Raw genomic sequence first — 20,349 nt, 5'->3', positions numbered from 1 at the left:
GAGTGGTACACAAACGAACATGGAATTAAATGGTAAAAAAATTGGCAATCTGTGTTAATGTTAGTTAATAAAAAGACAATCATTCAGTGTTTGTTCACGTTTTTGTTGCCGTTAGGTGATGTAGCGGTGTCTGATTGGGGCGAGATGTGGGCTAATGGCATTATCGTTCCAGAAAATATACGGATTTGCCGTCCAAATGAAAACGCCAAATCCGTGTGGACGAAACGAGTATCCAATAAAAAATGTGTGCGTATTCACAGAAATGCGTCTCCGTGTGGATGGAAAAAAATCTTGGAAACCCTCAATTTGTTGTTTCCCTCTCAAACATGATTGGTTTGTGCAGGCCGCCACTGATTGGGACAGCCTATCAGCAATCACCTTCAGCTTTCCGCCAAAGACTTGATTAAATTTGATTGAATTGAAGTACAGTACACACATTTTCTCCTGCCTTCGCCTGTATGTTAATGTGAGAGAAAGTAGCTTAATACTGTCAATCAAATGAGCTGAATTATTTTTTTCGTTCCTTGTACACTGACCTAAACACATTGGCTGATTTTCTTTAATCATTATTATTTTCTCTTTTATGCTGCGTGTATAACATGGTCAGGTCCAGCGGTATGTCAGAACATTGCTATATTGCTGCCTTTGCTGATTTAGGTTTATTGATTTGATTGATGAAAAAACAGAGAAACTCACATGTACACACAATTGTTAGCTGAATTTTCTTTTGATATTACATTATCTTTCTGATATTGCACATTAATGTAAGCTGAGCATTTGCTTTGATATTCTTGAATATGCGGTGTGTTTAACACAGTCAGGTTCAAATGTGGGTGCAAAAACCCCAAAACTCTTGCAGAGGTTTGTCAGAGCGTTGCTAGTGTGATATTGCCTTGTGGGCAAGTGAGAAATGTTAAATAAAGCAACATGGTAAAAAGATGAAGATCACTTGATTTTACTTTCAATTCCTTTTACATTCTCCAAGGTATTAACATTAACATTTTTCATAACTCCATGTAGGACGTTTCTGTACATAAATGTAAGCACTGTGGCAGTAGTAATGTAATATTTAGAACATGTACTCTTGTACTCTTGATACTCAAGTACTTTTAAAAACAAGTACTTCAGTACTTTTACTTAAGTACACAACTGACTGTAGTACTTTTACTTGTACTTGAATAAAATTTAGCAAGGGGTATCTGTACTTTTTCTCAAGTAATGAATCTGTGTACTCTGTCTGCCTCTGCACATGACATGCAAGAAAAAAAAAATTGTGCGCATGATTTACTAATTCGTTCCCTCACTGTACTAAAATTTAGCAAATCGAGTGAACGAAATAGTAAATCGAGGGAACGCAATAGTAAATGTGTGCATGTTTTAGTACAGTGACGGAATGAATTAGTAAATCATGCACATGATTTAGCCCAAAAAATTTTCCTGCATGTCATGTGCGGGGCTCCGTAGCTAAGCTAATTATGTCTAATTGCTGTTAATAGTTTTCTCACTGGCTGACTACGTCTTGTATTAATATTTCAGAAAATTCCTATCATATGCGAATAAACTGACAGTAACCACTTATAAGCTACTACTGAATATTGTAAAATTTTCTGTAAAGTTGCTTTGCAATGATTTGTATCGTAAAAAGCGCTATACAAATAAACTTTGAATTGAATTCTAATTTGAAAGTACCTCATTGCAAAGGCCTATTTAGTGCTTTGCTATCTGTAATCCTTAACTGACAACATGTATTTGATCTATGGCTTTTGTAATGATTTATGCAGAAGATGCAACACAAAAGGGCAAAAACATCTTATTGGATTGCTGAGGGAGAACAACACCCTGCCTTGGGCTTTGATTGTATTAACTCTGTCATTTATCATCCATTATTCAAATTACAAAGCATCATTTATGCCTCATGGATCCTAGCTCACAGCTGGAGCAAGACACTTGTCAAGAGCACACCAAAGCAACTGTGGCCTAGTCATACTGAATGAAGCAACTTGTGTCTCATAAAACTGCTTAATAAACTAAATCATGGCTAACACTGTCAAAGGGGTAAACCAACAGTGCCTTTGGTCCACACAGAGTGCCTTTCTAGAGTATCAGTGTTCTAATCAGACTGAAGGGAAACGTTTTTTGTTTGGGAGTTCAAGGCTGAGATATAACAACAGTATTTACCCGTGCAGACAAGGGTTGGAGTTGCAGTCATCTATGTTGATTTCACAGTGGGGCCCCCGAGAAACCCTGGCGACATCTGCACAGGAAATCCAGAGGGAAGAGGACGGGATCAGCCTCCTCCACGCACTCTGACCCATTATCACACAGATTAACGGCCTCATTGGGCAGCCAATCGCAGTTAATCCCTGAAATTCCAAATACACGATGAGAAATACAATTCCATCTGCAACAAAAACAACATCAGAAAATGTTTGACTGTTCGTTTACTCTACAAATTCTCATAATTACTTTAAAGGCCTCTATTGCCACATTTAAGTCTAACACAGACTTGTCACTTCTAAAGGGGTTTCACACATTCTGATCACTGAATTTCCATGACGTTTCCAAGACAGAGGCACCAATAATCAATATTTTTGTCAATTTATTATATAAATGAAAACACTTTGTGGAGTACAATTTTTATTTTTTTTTTGCATTGAATTTCAATGAAACAATCATGTGCTGTTACTTATGTCTAGAAGTGTTTCTTTTCCGCCTCCTACTGGACATTTAAGGTACTGCACTTTGTTTGCCGTTTACTTTCGGTTTCTCTCAGTGAATGCAGTCGGGAAGAACGTTCATACAGTTCCTATGGGCTATTGATTCCATCGTTAAAACCTTGGAAATATATGTCTGTAAGTGCTAAGTTTTATACTAAATAGTGCTTTAAGTGTTGTGTAGATTAAAGTAAAGTGTAGATCAGTATTATTGTTGTATTTGTTATATACAGATATGATTTGCATCATTGGTTCGATACTTTGTTTTAGCATACTGCTAATTTCTCTTCTGTTTGTATAGAATCTCATTTGATTATAATTTCTTGGCATGTACAAAACCGAACTGTATTGTTAACTGGATGTGTATGTAAAGGTGTACATAATGTTCATACATATTTATTCTTGTTTGTAGTTTTACATAAAAGAAGTGAGAAGAACAATCACCAGTAAAGTCACTAAAGTTACGAAGACTGCTTTCTGGAGTTCTTTTCTGAAATTGTACGCTATCTGTTAAGCCTTTGCCCAAGCAACGCAATTGGTCAGAACAGAATAGTAAAAAGACATTGACACAGCGGGTTAAAACAGCGGAATTACACGACCATTGTTACATTGCATTGCACATCTCTTCAGCAGCAAGTATGGAGTCACACTGTGATGAGAAAGAAACCTCTCAGGCCTTTGAGATTAGATCACAAGCTTCTAGCTGGAAATCATCACAAAGATCAAGTCGGTCATCAGCCAGTGCGGCAGCGACTCGGGCGAGAGCTAAAGCAGAAGCAGCTCGAGCTAAAGCTTCGTATGCAGAAAGAGAAGCAGCTATGATGAGGAAAAAAGCAGAAGTAGAAGCAGATCTATACTTGCTACAATCTCATAAAGAAGCGACTGCAGCATCCGCTGAAGCGGCAATTTATGAAGCAGCAGCTGACATTGAGGAAGGAAATATAGCGGAATTGGACCATGAGACACACTCAGTTCGTACTCAGCGTACTAAGGAGTATGTTCAGAAGCATGCAGTGGAACAAAATCAGCAGCAGTATTCTGGTACTCCGATTCTACAGTCATCCTTAAAGAATGCTGAACCTCTTCTGTGTGAAGCAACAGTAACATCTCCACATGTATATCAATCTTATGGAATGGAGGGATTAAAAATAAAACAGGAGACAATGGATAACCAGAGAGATCATGGACATCTCTCTGCTTTTCAAACATCTCCAGCTCCCAGCATTAAAGCTCCCATGTTTAGCCTACCATATACATCTGATTTAGCAAACTACATGGTAAGAAAAGAGATGGTGAGTTCTGGTCTTGTGAAGTTCGATGATCATCCTGAGAACTACTGGGCTTGGAAATCATCTTTCCAAGATGTCACAAAAGACCTTGGACTAACAGCCAGAGAAGAGCTCGACCTTCTTACAAAATGGCTCGGCCCAGAGTCATCAATGCAAGCCAAACGGATCAGATCGGTTCATGCACATTTTCCTATAGCAGGTGTCCGTATGCTTTGGCAGCGATTGGAAGAGTGTTATGGTTGCCCAGAAGTAATTGAGAATGCGCTGTTGAGAAAACTGGAAGAGTTTCCAAAGATTTCTAACAGGGATGGACAAAGACTCAGAGAGTTAGGAGACATGCTTATGGAACTGGAATCTGCAAAGTCAGGCGGACATTTACCTGGATTAGCAATTCTTGACACTGCTAGGGGAGTAAATCCCATCATTGAGAAACTTCCCTTTAATCTACAGGAAAGATGGATCACTCATGGTGCTAAATATAAAGAGGATTATCGTGTCGCATTTCCCCCATTTGGCTTCTTTGTCAAATTCATTTGCGACCAAGCAAGAATAAGAAATGATCCCAGTTTTTTGCTATCTATGCAGTGCTATCTCAAACAGGAGAAATTTCCACGGGTAAGCAACAAAATACCTGTGTCAGTGAGGAAAACTGAAGTGCTAACCACAGTTCCTAATTCTAAAGCCAACCAACCTCCAGATCCTGGTAAACAATGTCCAATTTACAATAAGCCACATCCGTTGTCAAAGTGCCGTGGTTTTAGAGGAAAACCCCTGGATGAAAGAAAAATGTACCTCAAAGAGCAGTCTATCTGCTTCAGGTGTTGCAATTCCACTAAACACATAGCAAAGGAATGTGCAGCAGCTGTTAAATGTAGAGAGTGTAACAGTGATCGCCATGTCTCTGCAATGCACCCAGGATCAGCTCCATGGGCAGTGGAATCTCCAGTAACACAGCAAGAGCAGGGCGGGGAGTCTGAAGGTGATATATTATCTGAGGTTACTTCTAAGTGCACAGAAATCTGTGGCAAAGCTCTTAGACCTAGATCATGCTCAAAAATCTGTTTGGTGGATGTTTACCCATCTAACTCCCCTGGAAAGGCTAAGAGGATGTATGTTGTTCTGGATGACCAGAGTAACCGGTCTCTAGCAAAGTCTGACTTTTTCGAGCTGTTTGGGATCAATGGAGATTCTTTTCCCTATACTCTTCGTACATGTGCAGGCACAACAAAGACAATGGGAAGAAGAGCAGATAATTTCATTGTTAGTTCACTGGATGGGAAAACTCAAGTGTCACTTCCCACACTCTTAGAATGCAACATGTTGCCGGAAGATCGCGACGAAATTCCTACTCCTGCAGTTGCACAATACTTCTCTCATCTCAAGCCAATGGCTGACAAAATACCACCTTATGATGCAAACGCTCCCATTCTTCTTCTTTTTGGAAGGGACATTCTAAGTGTGCATAAGGTTCGAGAACAGTGTAATGGACCTGGTAACCTGCCATATGCTCAGCGTCTTGACTTAGGCTGGGTCATTGTGGGAGAGGTTTGTATGGGAGGAGTACACAAATCCGAGACTGCAAATGTTTTCAGAACAAACATATGGCAAAATGGACGGACATCTTTTTTCACACCCTGCTCAAAAGGAATTCAGATCAAAGAACAGTTTGGTACTCCAAATGATCAATACCAATTCTGCTGTCCTGTCTCAAGCTGTTTCACGGATCACCTGGGTGATAACGTCTTTCAGAGGACTCCTGAGGATGATAAGCTTTCACTGTCTGTTGAGGATAACATCTTCCTTGAGGTTATGAACAGAGAAATGTACATGGATGAGTCAAACCACTGGGTAGCTCCCTTACCATTCCGTTTACCTCGCAGCCCACTGCCGAACAACCGAGACCAGGCAATGAAACGTCTTAATGTCCTCCAGCGCACCTTACAAAGGAAACCCGAGATGGCCAAACACTTTGTGGAATTTATGCGAAACTTGTTCATCAACCAACATGCAGAAATAGCTCCCCCACTGCAGCCTGATGAAGAATGCTGGTATTTACCAATATTTGGTGTGTACCACCCTCTGAAACCTGGGAAGATTAGGGTCGTCTTTGATTCTAGTGCACAGTATGAAGGCGTCTCGTTGAATAGCATTCTTCTTCGTGGACCAGATCTAAACAACAAGCTCCTGGGGGTCTTGATGCGATTTCGTAGGGAGCAGATTGCAGTTACAGCTGATGTAGAACAGATGTTTTACTGCTTCAAGGTCAGGGAAGATCACCAAAACTTTCTGAGGTTTCTGTGGTTCAAGGATAATGACCTATCCAAAGAAATCACAGAGTACCGAATGACAGTTCATGTTTTCGGTAACAGCCCGTCGCCAGCTGTGGCAATCTTTGGGATGAGACGAGCAGCTGAGTTTGGAGAAGACGAGCATGGAAGAGAAGCCAAGCACTTTGTCCATAAAAATTTTTATGTGGACGACGGCCTGATCTCTGTATCCAGTGCCGCTGAAGCCATCAGTCTACTGAAAAACACCAAAAACATGTTAGCTGAGTCAAACATCAAGCTTCACAAGATTTCATCAAACAGCCATCAAGTAATGGAAGCATTCCCTCCATCTGAAAGAGCAAATGACCTGAAGGATCTGGATTTGAGTGTCGATCCTCTTCCTCTCCAAAGAAGTTTAGGGTTGAGCTGGAACTTAGAGACTGACTGTTTCACTTTTCAGGTGTCTACAGTAGTTAAACCATTCACACGACGGGGCATACTTTCAACAGTTAACAGTCTCTATGATCCTTTGGGATTTGTTGCACCTGTCACCATGCAGGGTAAGGCCTTAGTAAGAGAGCTGTCATCAGAGCAGTTTGACTGGGACACGCCACTCCCATCTGATAAAGAAGCCCAGTGGAAAGCATGGACAGATTCATTAGCAGATCTCAAGGAAGTCCAGATTCACAGACCCTATGTTCCAGTCTCGATTTCCAACACTTCCAAGAGAGAGATAATCATTTTTGCTGATGCCTCTACATTAGCCATAGCAGCGGTTGCCTACCTGAGGGTTGTAACTACAGACGGTCAGTGTCACATTGGGTTTGTTATGGCCAAATCAAAGTTGGCACCATACCCTGCTCACACAGTGCCACGTCTAGAGTTGTGTGCGGCAGTTCTTGCTGTTGAGCTGGCAGGATTGATTAAAGAAGAGCTGGATGTGGATCTAACTGCAGTAAAGTTCTACACAGACAGTAGAATCGTTTTAGGATACATCTACAATACTTCCCGGCGATTCTATGTGTATGTTGCTAATCGAGTGGCCCAAATTAGACATTCCACAAAGCCAGAACAGTGGCATCACATTGATTCAGACCTCAATCCGGCAGATCTCGGCACCAGATTCATTCCAGCAGCTATCCTACCTCAAACTAATTGGTTCTATGGTCCAGGATTCCTCCATCACCCTATTCTCAGGGAAACTCCTGAAAATGAATCATTTGAGCTTGTAGAGCCAGAGAAGGATCAGGACATTCGCCCACATGTAGTAACCTTTGCCACGCAGACAACAGAACAGTCTCTGGGATCACACAGATTCGAACGCTTCTCTGAGTGGAGATCTCTTGTAAGAAGTATAGCCATGCTGGGCCATGTTGCAAAATCATTTTCTCAAGACAGAAATACCGGGGATTGCGAAGGATGGCATTGGTGCAATAAATGTCTCCAGTCTGAGCGCACACAAGCAAAGACTTCTATTATTAAATGTGTGCAGCAAGAGCACTATAAAGATGAATTCAAGAGTTTGGAGAAAGGTGAAGAAATCTCACAGCAAAGTGCTCTGAAGAGACTATCTCCCTTTGTAGACACTGAAGGACTTATTCGAGTGGGAGGTCGCTTACAATCAGCAGAACTGTCTGAACAGGAAAAACACCCACTAATAATTCCAGCAAGTCAACACGTAGCCACGTTGTTGGTCAGATACTACCATGATCGAGTGGCACATCAAGGACGACATCTAACTGCCGGTGCAGTACGTTCAGCAGGTCTCTGGATTGTAAAAGGAACTAAACTAATCAACCGTGTGATTCATCAATGCGTTCTCTGTAGGAAGTTAAGAGGTAGACTCGAAGAACAGAGAATGTCAGATTTACCTATGGACAGAGTGAAAGTGGATCCTCCATTCACTCATGTGGGTCTGGATGTTTTTGGGCCATGGAACATAATATCACGCCGCACTAGGGGTGGCAGTGCTGAAAGTAAAAGATGGGTTGTCATTTTCTCTTGCTTAAGTACAAGGGCTGTTCATTTGGAAGTCATTGAGTCCATGTCAACCTCAAGCTTCATTAATGCCCTCAGACGGTTTTTGGCAGTTCGCGGACCAGTCAAACACTTCAGATCCGACAGAGGAACAAATTTCATCGGAGCCTGTCGAGAACTGAAAATCAATGCAGATGATCCAGAACTAAAAGGTTACTTGCAGGAGCAAGGTTGCGTATGGACATTTAATGCTCCCCACTCTTCCCATATGGGGGGAGCTTGGGAAAGAATGATCCACATAGCACGGAATATTCTGGATGCATTGCTGCTAAAAACCGGCCTTTCCCGTCTTACCCATGAGGTTTTGACTACTCTCATGTCCGAAGTCATGGCAATAATGAATGCTAGACCTTTACTTCCTATTTCTTCTGATCCAGACACATTGGAAGTTCTGTCCCCTGCCATGCTCCTCAATCAAAAGGCTAGCACTGTACCAGCACCTCTTGGGGACTTTGACATTAAGGACCTCTACAAGAAAGAATGGCGACAAGTTCAGTGTCTGGCGGATGCTTTTTGGAAAGCTTGGAGGAGAGACTATCTTGCAACATTGCAAGTACGGAGGAAATGGACTGAGAAAAGACGGAACCTCGAGGAAGGTGATGTTGTCTTGCTTAAAGATTCCAAAGTGAAACGTAGTGAGTGGCCAATTGGACTCATTGTGAAAACCATACCCAGCAGTGATGATAATGTGAGGAAGGTGGAGGTAAAGATAGTTAGAGAAGGATCTGCTAAGGTATACCTAAGGCCTGTCTCTGAAGTAGTACTACTCCTGCCTGGGACGTCACAGAAGGATCCATAATGGTATAATAATTTATTATACCAGGCGGGGAGTGTGCTGTTACTTATGTCTAGAAGTGTTTCTTTTCCGCCTCCTACTGGACATTTAAGGTACTGCACTTTGTTTGCCGTTTACTTTCGGTTTCTCTCAGTGAATGCAGTCGGGAAGAACGTTCATACAGTTCCTATGGGCTATTGATTCCATCGTTAAAACCTTGGAAATATATGTCTGTAAGTGCTAAGTTTTATACTAAATAGTGCTTTAAGTGTTGTGTAGATTAAAGTAAAGTGTAGATCAGTATTATTGTTGTATTTGTTATATACAGATATGATTTGCATCATTGGTTCGATACTTTGTTTTAGCATACTGCTAATTTCTCTTCTGTTTGTATAGAATCTCATTTGATTATAATTTCTTGGCATGTACAAAACCGAACTGTATTGTTAACTGGATGTGTATGTAAAGGTGTACATAATGTTCATACATATTTATTCTTGTTTGTAGTTTTACATAAAAGAAGTGAGAAGAACAATCACCAGTAAAGTCACTAAAGTTACGAAGACTGCTTTCTGGAGTTCTTTTCTGAAATTGTACGCTATCTGTTAAGCCTTTGCCCAAGCAACGCAATTGGTCAGAACAGAATAAATCACAATAATGACATTTTTAGTCACTCATGATTACTGCACAAGGATTTTTTAAATACATTTAATTATTTTTTATTTATTTACAGTTATAGAAATTGCATTAATTAAGTGCAATTTGTCTTGTTTTTTTTTTTTTTTTTAGGGCTGGATAAAAGTTTTGAAAGTTTTAAAATAAAATAAAATAAAAACACATCTTCCATTTTTTCTAATATTTACCCTGCTGACTAGTGTGGACTAGTTTATAAATTCTAACTGGTTTTAGATGAGTAATGTTGAATGTTTCAGGCCTGGTATGCATGTATGTATTTATATACTGTATGTCTGTATGAAAATAAATAAACCCCTAATATTTATATTGTTTTCATATAATCCTGCTGAAGAAAAAAAAAACAGCTTAGACTAGTTTGAGTCACCTTAATTCCAGCTGTTGGTCACTAGCTAAAACCAGCTTAAAAGCCTCTCAGCACACCTTATAAGTAGAGCTGGAAACTGGAAAGAGGGAAATTTATAAGACAAAAATGTACATGAATTGAAGTCCTTAACAAGTAAAAGAGCCCATAACATACTGGCAGACTGAGACTGATAGATGAGAACAACTTCAGTGAAAATGAATGACATGCCTTGGATTGTCTAATTACACTCCATGGCATTGTTGGGTAATAGCCACTATGAACTCTCAGGGTTTCAATTAACACGTGGATAGACCGTGCACTATATTTTAGCCAGTCTAGACACTAGGTCATTTAGTAAAGGATAGCTGTGTAATGGGTAGGTTAATGTTCCCAGCATCCCTCCACATAAACACTATGCGAATTTCTCAGAGCAGTGAAACCGTCTGTGCCTTTTTTCCTCAATTTCAAAACAGAATAACCGATATCATCATTATCCCTGACAACCTAATTTGCGCGTCTAATGGAAGCGTGATCCATGATCTCTGTTTGAGTATAAGCAGCGATGACTGAGCTGCCTGATCGATTTTAGATGAGCTGCATTCGGTGTCCGGAATTGGCCAGCTGAGCATCAAACATACACGCACTAAATAAAAATAAAAACACACAGAAATCACCAATGCACAAAATGTAGCTGTGTAAAACAGGCCTATTCACAGCAGATAGTTTCTGCAGTTTCTTAATATGAATAACGTAGTCAAAGAGCACAGCACTCTAGGGGGAGTTTGCCCTGACATTTAGGTCTGATTCGATCAACCTCTGAACTGAACCAGCATTCCGTAATGTGTGTACATGAATACAGGCTTATTATAATACATTATCCTTACCAAAATGTTCAACAGTAAGTCAATTATGAGGTTAACAGAATCCTAAAATCATTGTAAATGAAACCCATGCATTGTAAGTGTGGAAATGCTTTAGAGAATTTAATTTCTATTTAAAAATGACATCATAAAGTAGAGTATGAAGCACCCTGGCAAAACTAGATTATGTAGATGGTGCCAGTCTCTCACAGGATACATTTTATTTTATGTCAATATTTTTGTTTGACATATTTATATTATCTTATTTCAAATATATTTAATGGCGATAATTACAATTTAAATTGATTTTAATTTGAACAATGGAAAATGAAGATGTCAAATGCTGACTGCATGAGTTCAGACAGGTGAGAGGAATGCTCTCTGAAGTTAATTAACTTTGTTTTTCTTCACCCTTCACCCCAGTACCTCAGTCTTCATTACCTTTAAATGGATCCATGCATCGGCAGTAGTAATTACTCGGTTGGTCAATGCAAGTGCTCCATTCTTATAGGGATATGAGAAACACTCATCAATGTCCACCGAGCACTCAGGACCTTTAATGCACAATATCAAGCAGAAAAATCTGATTTTTTTTTTTTTTAAAAGAAGCCCATACCTCTCAGAAAACACTTGAGAGACAGCATTACACAAATGACAAAAATATGACAAGATATTTTAGTATTTGGGTACTATGTATAGCTTTAAGATGTGGAGGCATATTTTTGTGCTGGGTCCCATGTGAGCAATAGAGAAACAATGGAGAGATAATCAATGCGATAATGTTAGACACACCAGAAAAACCCGAAGGGAAAATGCATTTAAAGACATCTGAGAGGTCCAAACACGTGCCATTGTTAATGTATGGTGATGACTGGCATTCATCTATGTGTATTTCACATAAACTGCCTGAGAAATGAGAGAAATAGAGAAAGGCACACAAAAAGAAGAAAATAAGAATGAGAGTTGTCATAGAAATTCCCATGCTAACCAATTATAAGCTGAAGTTTCCACCGCACAAAGAACCTGGAATAAAAGTAAAAACAAATCTAAAATCCCTTTTAAGCCTTCGAGCAACACAGCTCCTGGTTTGAAATGAAAGTAGATGAATTTACATTCCGCTGGGCAGGAGGCTCCTAAAATATACTGAGAGCTTGAGTTGACTCATACCGCCAAATGAGCCTATTTCTTTTCCAATTTGCATGAACATGAAAGAATTAAGTGGAAATTACTCTCGAAATAGAAATGTAATGTGGCTGGATAAGAACTAAAAGTTCCCCTCTGTTTTAAGGGTTGTTTGTAAACTAAACATGACACACTAAATGATCCTATCTCGTCATGCTGAAGTGCGTAATTTTTCTATATTAAAATACTTCTATCTTAGTTTAAAGTGATGAGACAACTGTAAGTAAGCCATTTGCAGGTTAACTTCCCTGTGGCAATTTAAAAACATTGCTCTTTTTGTTTGAACAGGTTGTCAGCTTCTGGCTCAAACAATGGACCCTTCTCACATACTGTGATGACATTTTTCCACAGTTATTAACATAAATATTTGTTTTTATTTATTTATTTTTTGCCTTTTCAGAGTGTCCCTATTAATGGGAATTGAAATGTTCATATTTTGGTTTTGGGAGTTCCAAACTTCATGCATGCAAGGCCAAAAAACACTTTCATTCTCTTATGTGTGTTCCAGGCAACCCGTAACCCGTGTATTTCCCAACCTATTGTATACCTGTGAAAGTGCACTGGAACGGCAGTCAAACCCGTGACTTCCCACCCGTGAACTTTTACTAGATCGATGTACTCCGAGTTACGAGTTCTGACGTTACACAGCACTCGAAAAAACAATGACAGCCCCTACGAATAATATTGCCTATGGATGCAGTTTATGCACGTGGTACAAGTTGAAAAAACGATTTTAGGACAATGTAATGTTGCAATAAAATTATTAATCTAGCTACAATTCCTTGCGCTCAGGAAGTTTGGCGTGACTTGCCTTGAACGCTAGTCGTGGTCGTTAATCGTGCTTTGAAATCGTGACTTACGAGCTCAAAAACCTGCCTGGAACACAGCATTATAATGTATATTTATTTTTACCTTACTTGCTCAATGACTCCCAAACGATTAGCTCAATGAATCCTTTGTGTGACGCAAATCTTCCGTGAATGGTCCGATTGGTCAATTTTCATTTCATCATGCATGTAATGCTTGTTAAAGCAGCGTTTGCGGGCGCAGCAGTAAGCGTTACCAGGGAATCCACAAATTTTTTTTATCGCTCAAAAAGCGGCATCTAGTGGCAAATAATGAATCTCCATTTTCATTCACACCAACGCAAACGACCAACAAGTGGGCAGGCAATATGTTAATATTTTACATTGACATCGATTCGAAACAGCTTGGGATTAGTTTTAAAAAACGAATCAGAGTCGACTGTTTCTTTATTTCTTTTTTCTTTTTACGGTGCACTTTTAGATTTAAAACTCTGCAGGATGTTTTCATTCACTTAGAGATGTGTTACACACTGCATGAAAGGTCATTTTCAAAAATTAAAAATAGCTGCACTTCAAAAATGTTTTCTTACCTTGAATTAAATGACATGAAATTATGAGTTATGAAATTGCATACAATTACAGGAAACTGGTTAATGAGTATTTCAAATACAATGGCTGATTTACCTAATTTGATCTCTTCTGACCAACAGGAATTATAAATTTTTGTCTAATGTTTTTCCCCTTTTCTGGAAAATCGTAGAAATGCTAATATACTGTATATGGGGCAAATGGGAACAGAACAATGATGTTTGTTTAAAGGGGGGGTGAAATGCTAATTTTCACTCAATCTCCTGTTAATCTTGAGTACCTATAGAGTAGTACTGCATCCTTCATATCTCCAAAAAGTCTTTAGTTTTAGTATATTTATAAGAGAAAAATAGTCTGTGCCGATTTTGCTCAGAAAAACACGAGCCGCTGGAGGCGTGACATGTGGGCGGAGCTAAAGAATCACATGCGCGAGTAGGCTTTTGCGTTGAGAGCGTTTGGAAGTTGTGACATTACCGTGAGAAAAAAAAAAAAAACATCATCCAAAACAAACCATGGCTAACAGTCAGATTCAGCCATTTATTTCTGATCCAGAATCAGATCCCGAGGCTGAAACTGAACGAGAGCAGCAGCAGCAACGACTACAACAGCGTCTCTATGTGGTATGTATTGAAACTGTATATATTTGCTTATGTAACCCCTCTCTCCTGGGGTCCTTTCTGACGCTCCTCGCACTCGCTCCGAGCGGGGCTCAAACCCGGGTCTCCTCTAACAAGGAGGCTAAATGGCTACAGCCACTAGCGTCTGTTGCTAGTGCGACTCTTGAGATCGGGGAGGTTTACCTGCACAGCACTACTCGCTGGCCTCCGTTACACTTAGCGGTTTTGGAAAATGACTAAGTTCCACTTTATGTCGTCTTTTTTTTTTCTTTAAAGGTGTACAAGGTTTACTTGATGTGCTTACGCGCCGATAGCTAAGTTAACAACACAGAGATATTTGAAGCAGTTTTACTCACCGCCTGCGGTTCCAACACACAATAGTGACCCTTTTTCGTTGGGACTGCATTATCCTTAAGAAATTAACGATATGCAAATCTGGCGTCAAACTGGGCCTTGTTTGTAAAACAAGCATCTTCGAAATGCAGGGAACAAACAAAAACACTTGCACAACTCCGTCGATGCTCTTTAAAAATAAACTCCGTCCACTGGTCCCTTTTTTTTGGGGGGGGGGGGGGTAATCTGTGCAGGGTTGTCTTGCCCTGGCAACCAAAAACACACTTCTTTTGTGACATTTCGCTCTCGCTCTGGTCAGTGAATTTCTCGTCTCCGCTTTGCTATACGGGAGCGCGCGCTCTTCCGGCAGAAGTGCCCTTAGGACCCATATAAGGAAATTCCGCTCCATCTAACGTCACACAGACCCATTCTCGAAAAAAACTTTCCGAAACTTGTGACAAACCGGAAATACTCCTTCAAACGTACAACTTAATTTTTGAAACTTTGTCCATGTTTAGCATGGGAATCCAACTCTTTAACAGTGTAAAAAACTCAACTATGATGACTTCCACTTCTGAAAACCCCAGAAAAGTAAAGAGGGTTCATGATGTTTGGTTCTTTTTGTCTATACAATTCCATTTGGCATTGCTAGTGGCACAAAAGTTAAACACAAAGAAAGTTACACAAATAAGACAAATCTATTTCCTACTACTAGTAGTGCTATAGTTACCTTGACAAACATCAATATTAATCATTGATAAATAAACAAATGAACAATGTTCCATGTTTCAAAAGGCCAAAATGTTACTAAGTTTAATATTAACACTGTAGGCTGGGGAGTGACTCATGTACTGTGTAACCATCCGGAAATTTAATTTGAAGGATTCAATCCTACATTTAAACATGGTTGTCAGTTTCAAAATGTAACTGTGAGGCCTTCACCACCCAAACTACGAAACCACGATGGTAGGAAGGAATTATGTACCTGTGGTCTCGGCAGGGCAGAGACAGCTGAAGGAAATAAGCTCATCTGAGCAGGAAGCTCCATTCTGGCAGGGTTGACTAAGACACTCATTTACTTCAATCTCACAGTTATTACCTTGAGAAGAAGGGGAAAGATTCATTTCATTAGGGATTTCCTTGCAAATACAGGGGGTCGTGAAGCCCCTTCAAATAAAATAACCCACAGCTAATGATGAGGTGCTATGGAAAAAAAAAAAAAAACACTCCTGTCTATTTGGGCAAATGGATGGCAGAAAATGTGATGTCAGGGTAATGCGGTTTAAGAAATTCCCCTTGATAAGCAGACGGTCAACTAATGTCTTACAACATAGGAGCAGATTTGAGGTCACAGACCTTTTTATACATGGCTCAACAGAGGGGAATTGAATGTTAGAAAAACTGGGCAAAGGAAAAATTGCTGTAGAAAATTGCTTGTGGTGGAATTAATGACGAACCCAGGCGCACAGAAACAGTCATACACATTGATACCATCTTTACAGATATGAGTGCACAACAAGGCTTATCCAAACAGTCATCAATGTTTACCTCACAGTATCATCCTCGTAACCATGAGGAAGAAATGAAAATGGGGTGAGGGTTAAATGGATGCTTTAGTGAACGTGTGGACAGAGGGACTGGCAGATGACAAACCATACCAAATCATTCTTATCAGGCAAACATGAACACATGAAGCCCAGCGGGAGATCTACACACTTCGATCCGTGATGACACAACCCTTCAATGCAGTGACTGATGGAAGTTTCACAAAAAGGGTCTGTATTGCCATGTCAACACGTGCACTTGAAACCGCCCTCCTGTTCTTCGCAGAGCCCTTCGAAGTGCCCTTCGTATCATATGGGTTGGAGGTGCAGCCCGTAGCTGGCATAGAGCAGTCATGTCCTGTGAATCCTGTTTGAAATGGGATGAAAGAACTGATCAATGTGGAATGGCTCAGTGGAGACACTTGAGCATTAGTTATTTAGCTGTCATGCCTCAGTTGACACTCTTGCCAAATGCTGGTACTTCATGCATTTACGTCCTCAAGAAGTGGTATAATAAGACATGAAACACAAATATTATGCCAGTCAGTTACCATGCATGAAATGCAAAAAGGACAGGGGCTTTCACTCAAAACTGGGTATTTTGTATTAATTTAGCATTTCTGGGACCTTGACCTTTAAAAGACAAACGAATACATCATGCCAATAAACTTAATGAAGTAAACCTAATAAAACCTAAGCCAACCTCACCAGTAAAACGGTTTACACAAAAATCGAAATCTGTCCTGTAGGAACCGTATTTCACCTGGTGGGCATTTGAAATAGGTCTGTCCTCTCCGACTATAGCAGGTGCCGGCGTATAGAAAGACCTTATCCAGGGATGTGCAATCAGTGACAGCCTTGGAACAGTTCTTATCTCAGAGAGGCAGCAGATAAAAAAGCACAACAACTCTAGTGATGCAGAGGTCACAACCCAAGAACACGTTCTGTCATCAAAGCTCCAATCAAGTGGCATGTAATTGACATTGCTAATCTGAGACGGCCAACAACTGAAGAGTAAACAACACCTTGAATTGAAAGTGTTTACTTTCTTATCAGTCTTTTTCCCCTACCTTTACAATGCTTTGACAATATGTATTTCATATCAATAAACCAACAGTAATTTTGGAAAAAAAAAATCATTATAAAATTCCAATAATACCTGTAAAATAAATAAATAAAAATAGATGCATGCAAAAAGATTTTTTAGTTTGTTCTTTAGCATTCAAACGTGAATATGGTTATGATTATTCCACCACATCAATATTTCACATTGAACATTTTTCTCAGTGTCATAATTTTATGTTGAACATTTTTCTCAACATGAATATTTTTCCTCATAAAACAGTTATTTTAAATACAACTATTTCCTGTTAATCACTTATATAGAAGTGTGAAAAATACATTTCACAATTGAACGCACACATGCTTCTTGCAGTCTTTTAATTAATGCCATAAAAACGGCATGCATAATAAATGTCAAAAATAGGCCAATATACCCACTGCCTAATACCCATATAATTTTATTTATACTAATTAATTTACTTTATTTATTTTTTTTCATTTTTACTACTTAATTTAAATGATCAACTCACAGAAACATGCTTCATATAAAATGTCTTCACATAAAAAAAAAAGTCACAAGAGAGTAAACATACTTTGTCAAAGGCTATTCAAAGAAGACATAGTAATACTAAATATCCAGTCCCCTCTTTTACTGCAATGAGGCAGTAACATTGAGCCAGCTGTTCAGAGAAGAGAAGGCCTTTGAATCTTTCAGTGCAATCAATGGGAGATCTGAACTACCAGCATTCCTCTTTCAGAGCATGTTGCCAAGACATTGATGTCTCCGTAATGTCAGAGTACACAATGCACATAGAACATTGAAAGAGGGACTGCTATGCTGGCACTCTTTAATGTTTAATCTATGCTCACCTATATGTTGAAAGCCTCTAGAATTCTCCTGTGTTTAAACTTTTACAGTGCAATCCTGGACAATACACAGTTGAGAAGTTAGTGAAACACTGCTGTAAAAATGGTGATGGCTTGAGAAGGCTACTGTTATAAAATGTTGGGAAATTAAAACAAAAAGTAATAAAAAAATTCAACAAAATAAAAAATAAAGACTGCAAGTGATGTCACTAGCGGATGTACAAGTGTCTGAGAGTGCAAGTCTGAGAATGCAAGTGCAAGCCTGCAGCCGGACCTTGTTGGATGGCTTTGCCAATGAGACAATTGGCTCATTTAATTGAAAGGTGGGAGTTAATTGTCTACAGCTGCTATGGTAAATGTTGTAATTTCTCCCATTCTCTTCTTATTCTGCCTGTTATTATTCAAAATTTCAGTGTAGAAATGCAATAAGAAGACATGCTTTATATGGTAGAGAAGTAACTAAAACTCAACAGATCATTATTACTATAAAACAGAAACATTTCCCTGCAAGTTGCTGGACACAGCTTGTTAATTCTCTTTGGTTCCAATATTTGCATTTCAAATAATTCCATTAATGATGTGACTCAACGCTGAGTTAACAAATTTCCTCTAGGAGATGGGCTTATTTTTAGATCTTTGTTGTTTTGCTTTTTGCGCTCTAACAAGCCACATACAGTATTGATTAGTTTGGCTCGCTGTAACATAATAGAAAAATCTGAATAAATCAAAACATTCTTTACAAGAGCTACTTAGAAATGAATCCCGAGGGTACATGCATGCATAACTCCCTGTTAGATCAATGCAAGTGAAATTATTGGGGCAGAAAGCAGAACCACTGTGAATTTGCTTCACTTCACAGTGGGTGCCCTCAAAACTTACATATGAATGACATGAAGTAAATATGTCAGCTTTTGGTAAACCACACACCCTGCTGGTGCACTACATGAGCAGAAGTAGAAGCAAACACTTTTAAACTAGCACATTTAGTTAGACCCTTTCTAGACCCTTTCATTGTTGACATAAATGCAGTTATTGGTCATGTTGGTCATAAAATGTAGACAGCCATAATTCTGCACTGTTCTGGTTAACCAAAAGTATTATTGCAAATAAGAAATGTCCAATAATATCAGCCATAGAGTGGTAAACCACACCAAACATGCATGATCTCGGAATACTGAAACATATATGAGTGCAAAAAATTATAACATTCAATGCTTAGCTCCTGGAAGCAAAATCAGCTCAACAACTGTTCGTAGTAAACTTCATGAAATGGTTTTCAACAGCTGTGAAGCCACAAACCAGCTCATGTGTGGGCTGTGGAAGTGTGAAGCCCACCATTAAAGGACTCTTGAGCAGTTAAAATCCATTCTCTGGAGTGATGGATCACTCATCACCATCTGCCAGCCTGAACGATGAATCTGGATTTGCCAGGAGAACTCTACCTGCCCGAAAACACAGTACCAGCTGTACAGTTTGGAGAAGGAGAAATAATACTTTTCTTTCATTGTTAAGGCAATTCCCTTAAGCTTTACACAGAGAAACATGATTTATGTTTGCTTTTTGAGATAGACATTGCCCATGGTACAGAAAAAAAGGTTCATTTAGAAATTGATTGTTGGGTGGTTGTGAATGCCCTGACCTCAACTCCATGAAGCAAATCTGGATGCAAGTAAATTCTTTCATCATCAGTGCCAAACATCAAGATGCTTGCAGCTAAATGAAGGCGAAACTAAGACACGCTGGCTCAATGCCAAAACCTGCTGAGCAACCTCGCTGTCTACCCTGGAAGCCACCTTGATGTTTTGAGTGATTTCTACATCACATGCACAATGTCCCAATTACCTGACATGTCACTGAATTTAGCTTTAAATGAGTTTAATGAGAGTGGCTCAATTTTTTTTGCCATTCAAATATGTATATTTACAAATTCAAAGTTACTGTTGTGTCTTGAATGGCTGGAGACTGGAAAGAACGTGTGTGGTCAAAGTTTGCAAAATTGCAAAATGAAGCATCTTGAAGTAATTTAAAGCAATGTTCACTCTAAACATGCAGTTTTTTTTTTTACCCAAATTTGTCCATATTAGTCCATATTTGACCCAAAGTTCTGAAATGACCCAGCATCTTTTAGGGCCCAATTTTAACGATCTAAGCACATGGTATAAAAGGGCACGGCAAAGGTGCACTCAGGGCGTGTCCGAATCCACTATTACTACGTAGTTTGATGACGTGAAAACGGTCGGTGCACCCAGGTGCATGGTCTAAACGGTTGTCCCTATTATCTAATAAGTAATTTGCAAGCGCAAAGATGGGTAGCCTAATTCTAATAAATGCACTGACTATCTAATATGACGTAGCCATTTTACATATTT

The 20,349-nt window shown here is 39.4% G+C and overlaps 1 protein-coding gene and 1 pseudogene across 2 annotated transcripts; one reads left to right on the top strand and one right to left on the bottom strand.

Moving 5' to 3' along the window:
• LOC127970451 (protein eyes shut homolog) overlaps nt 1-20,349 on the bottom strand; it is a 189,894-nt pseudogene that overhangs the window by 133,034 nt on the left and 36,511 nt on the right.
• LOC127970425 (uncharacterized) lies at nt 2,682-9,732 on the top strand. 2 transcript variants are annotated; one of them, XR_008156612.1, is made up of 2 exons: nt 2,682-2,852; nt 9,590-9,726. XR_008156612.1 is itself a non-coding variant. In XM_052573014.1 (2 exons), exon 1 carries the CDS (start codon nt 4,790-4,792, stop codon nt 9,104-9,106), a length of 4,317 nt encoding a protein of 1,438 aa, XP_052428974.1. In that variant the 5' UTR covers nt 4,719-4,789; the 3' UTR covers nt 9,107-9,315; nt 9,590-9,732. The 2 variants fall into 2 exon arrangements, 1 of the variants encoding a protein (XP_052428974.1); XM_052573014.1 differs by lacking the exon at nt 2,682-2,852 and adding an exon at nt 4,719-9,315 and having other exon boundaries at nt 9,590-9,732.

This window comes from Carassius gibelio, chromosome B13 (assembly GCF_023724105.1).
Source record: "Carassius gibelio isolate Cgi1373 ecotype wild population from Czech Republic chromosome B13, carGib1.2-hapl.c, whole genome shotgun sequence".
In the NCBI taxonomy this organism is placed as follows: domain Eukaryota; kingdom Metazoa; phylum Chordata; class Actinopteri; order Cypriniformes; family Cyprinidae; genus Carassius; species Carassius gibelio.
Note: the sequence above shows the minus strand (reverse complement) of the source record. Positions and strands in the feature narration are given on the sequence as shown.

Excerpts from the sequence above, each read along its gene's own strand:
- LOC127970425 (XM_052573014.1), top strand. The coding sequence starts at position 4,790 with ATGTACCTCAAAGAGCAGTCTATCTGCTTCAGGTGTTGCAATTCCACT.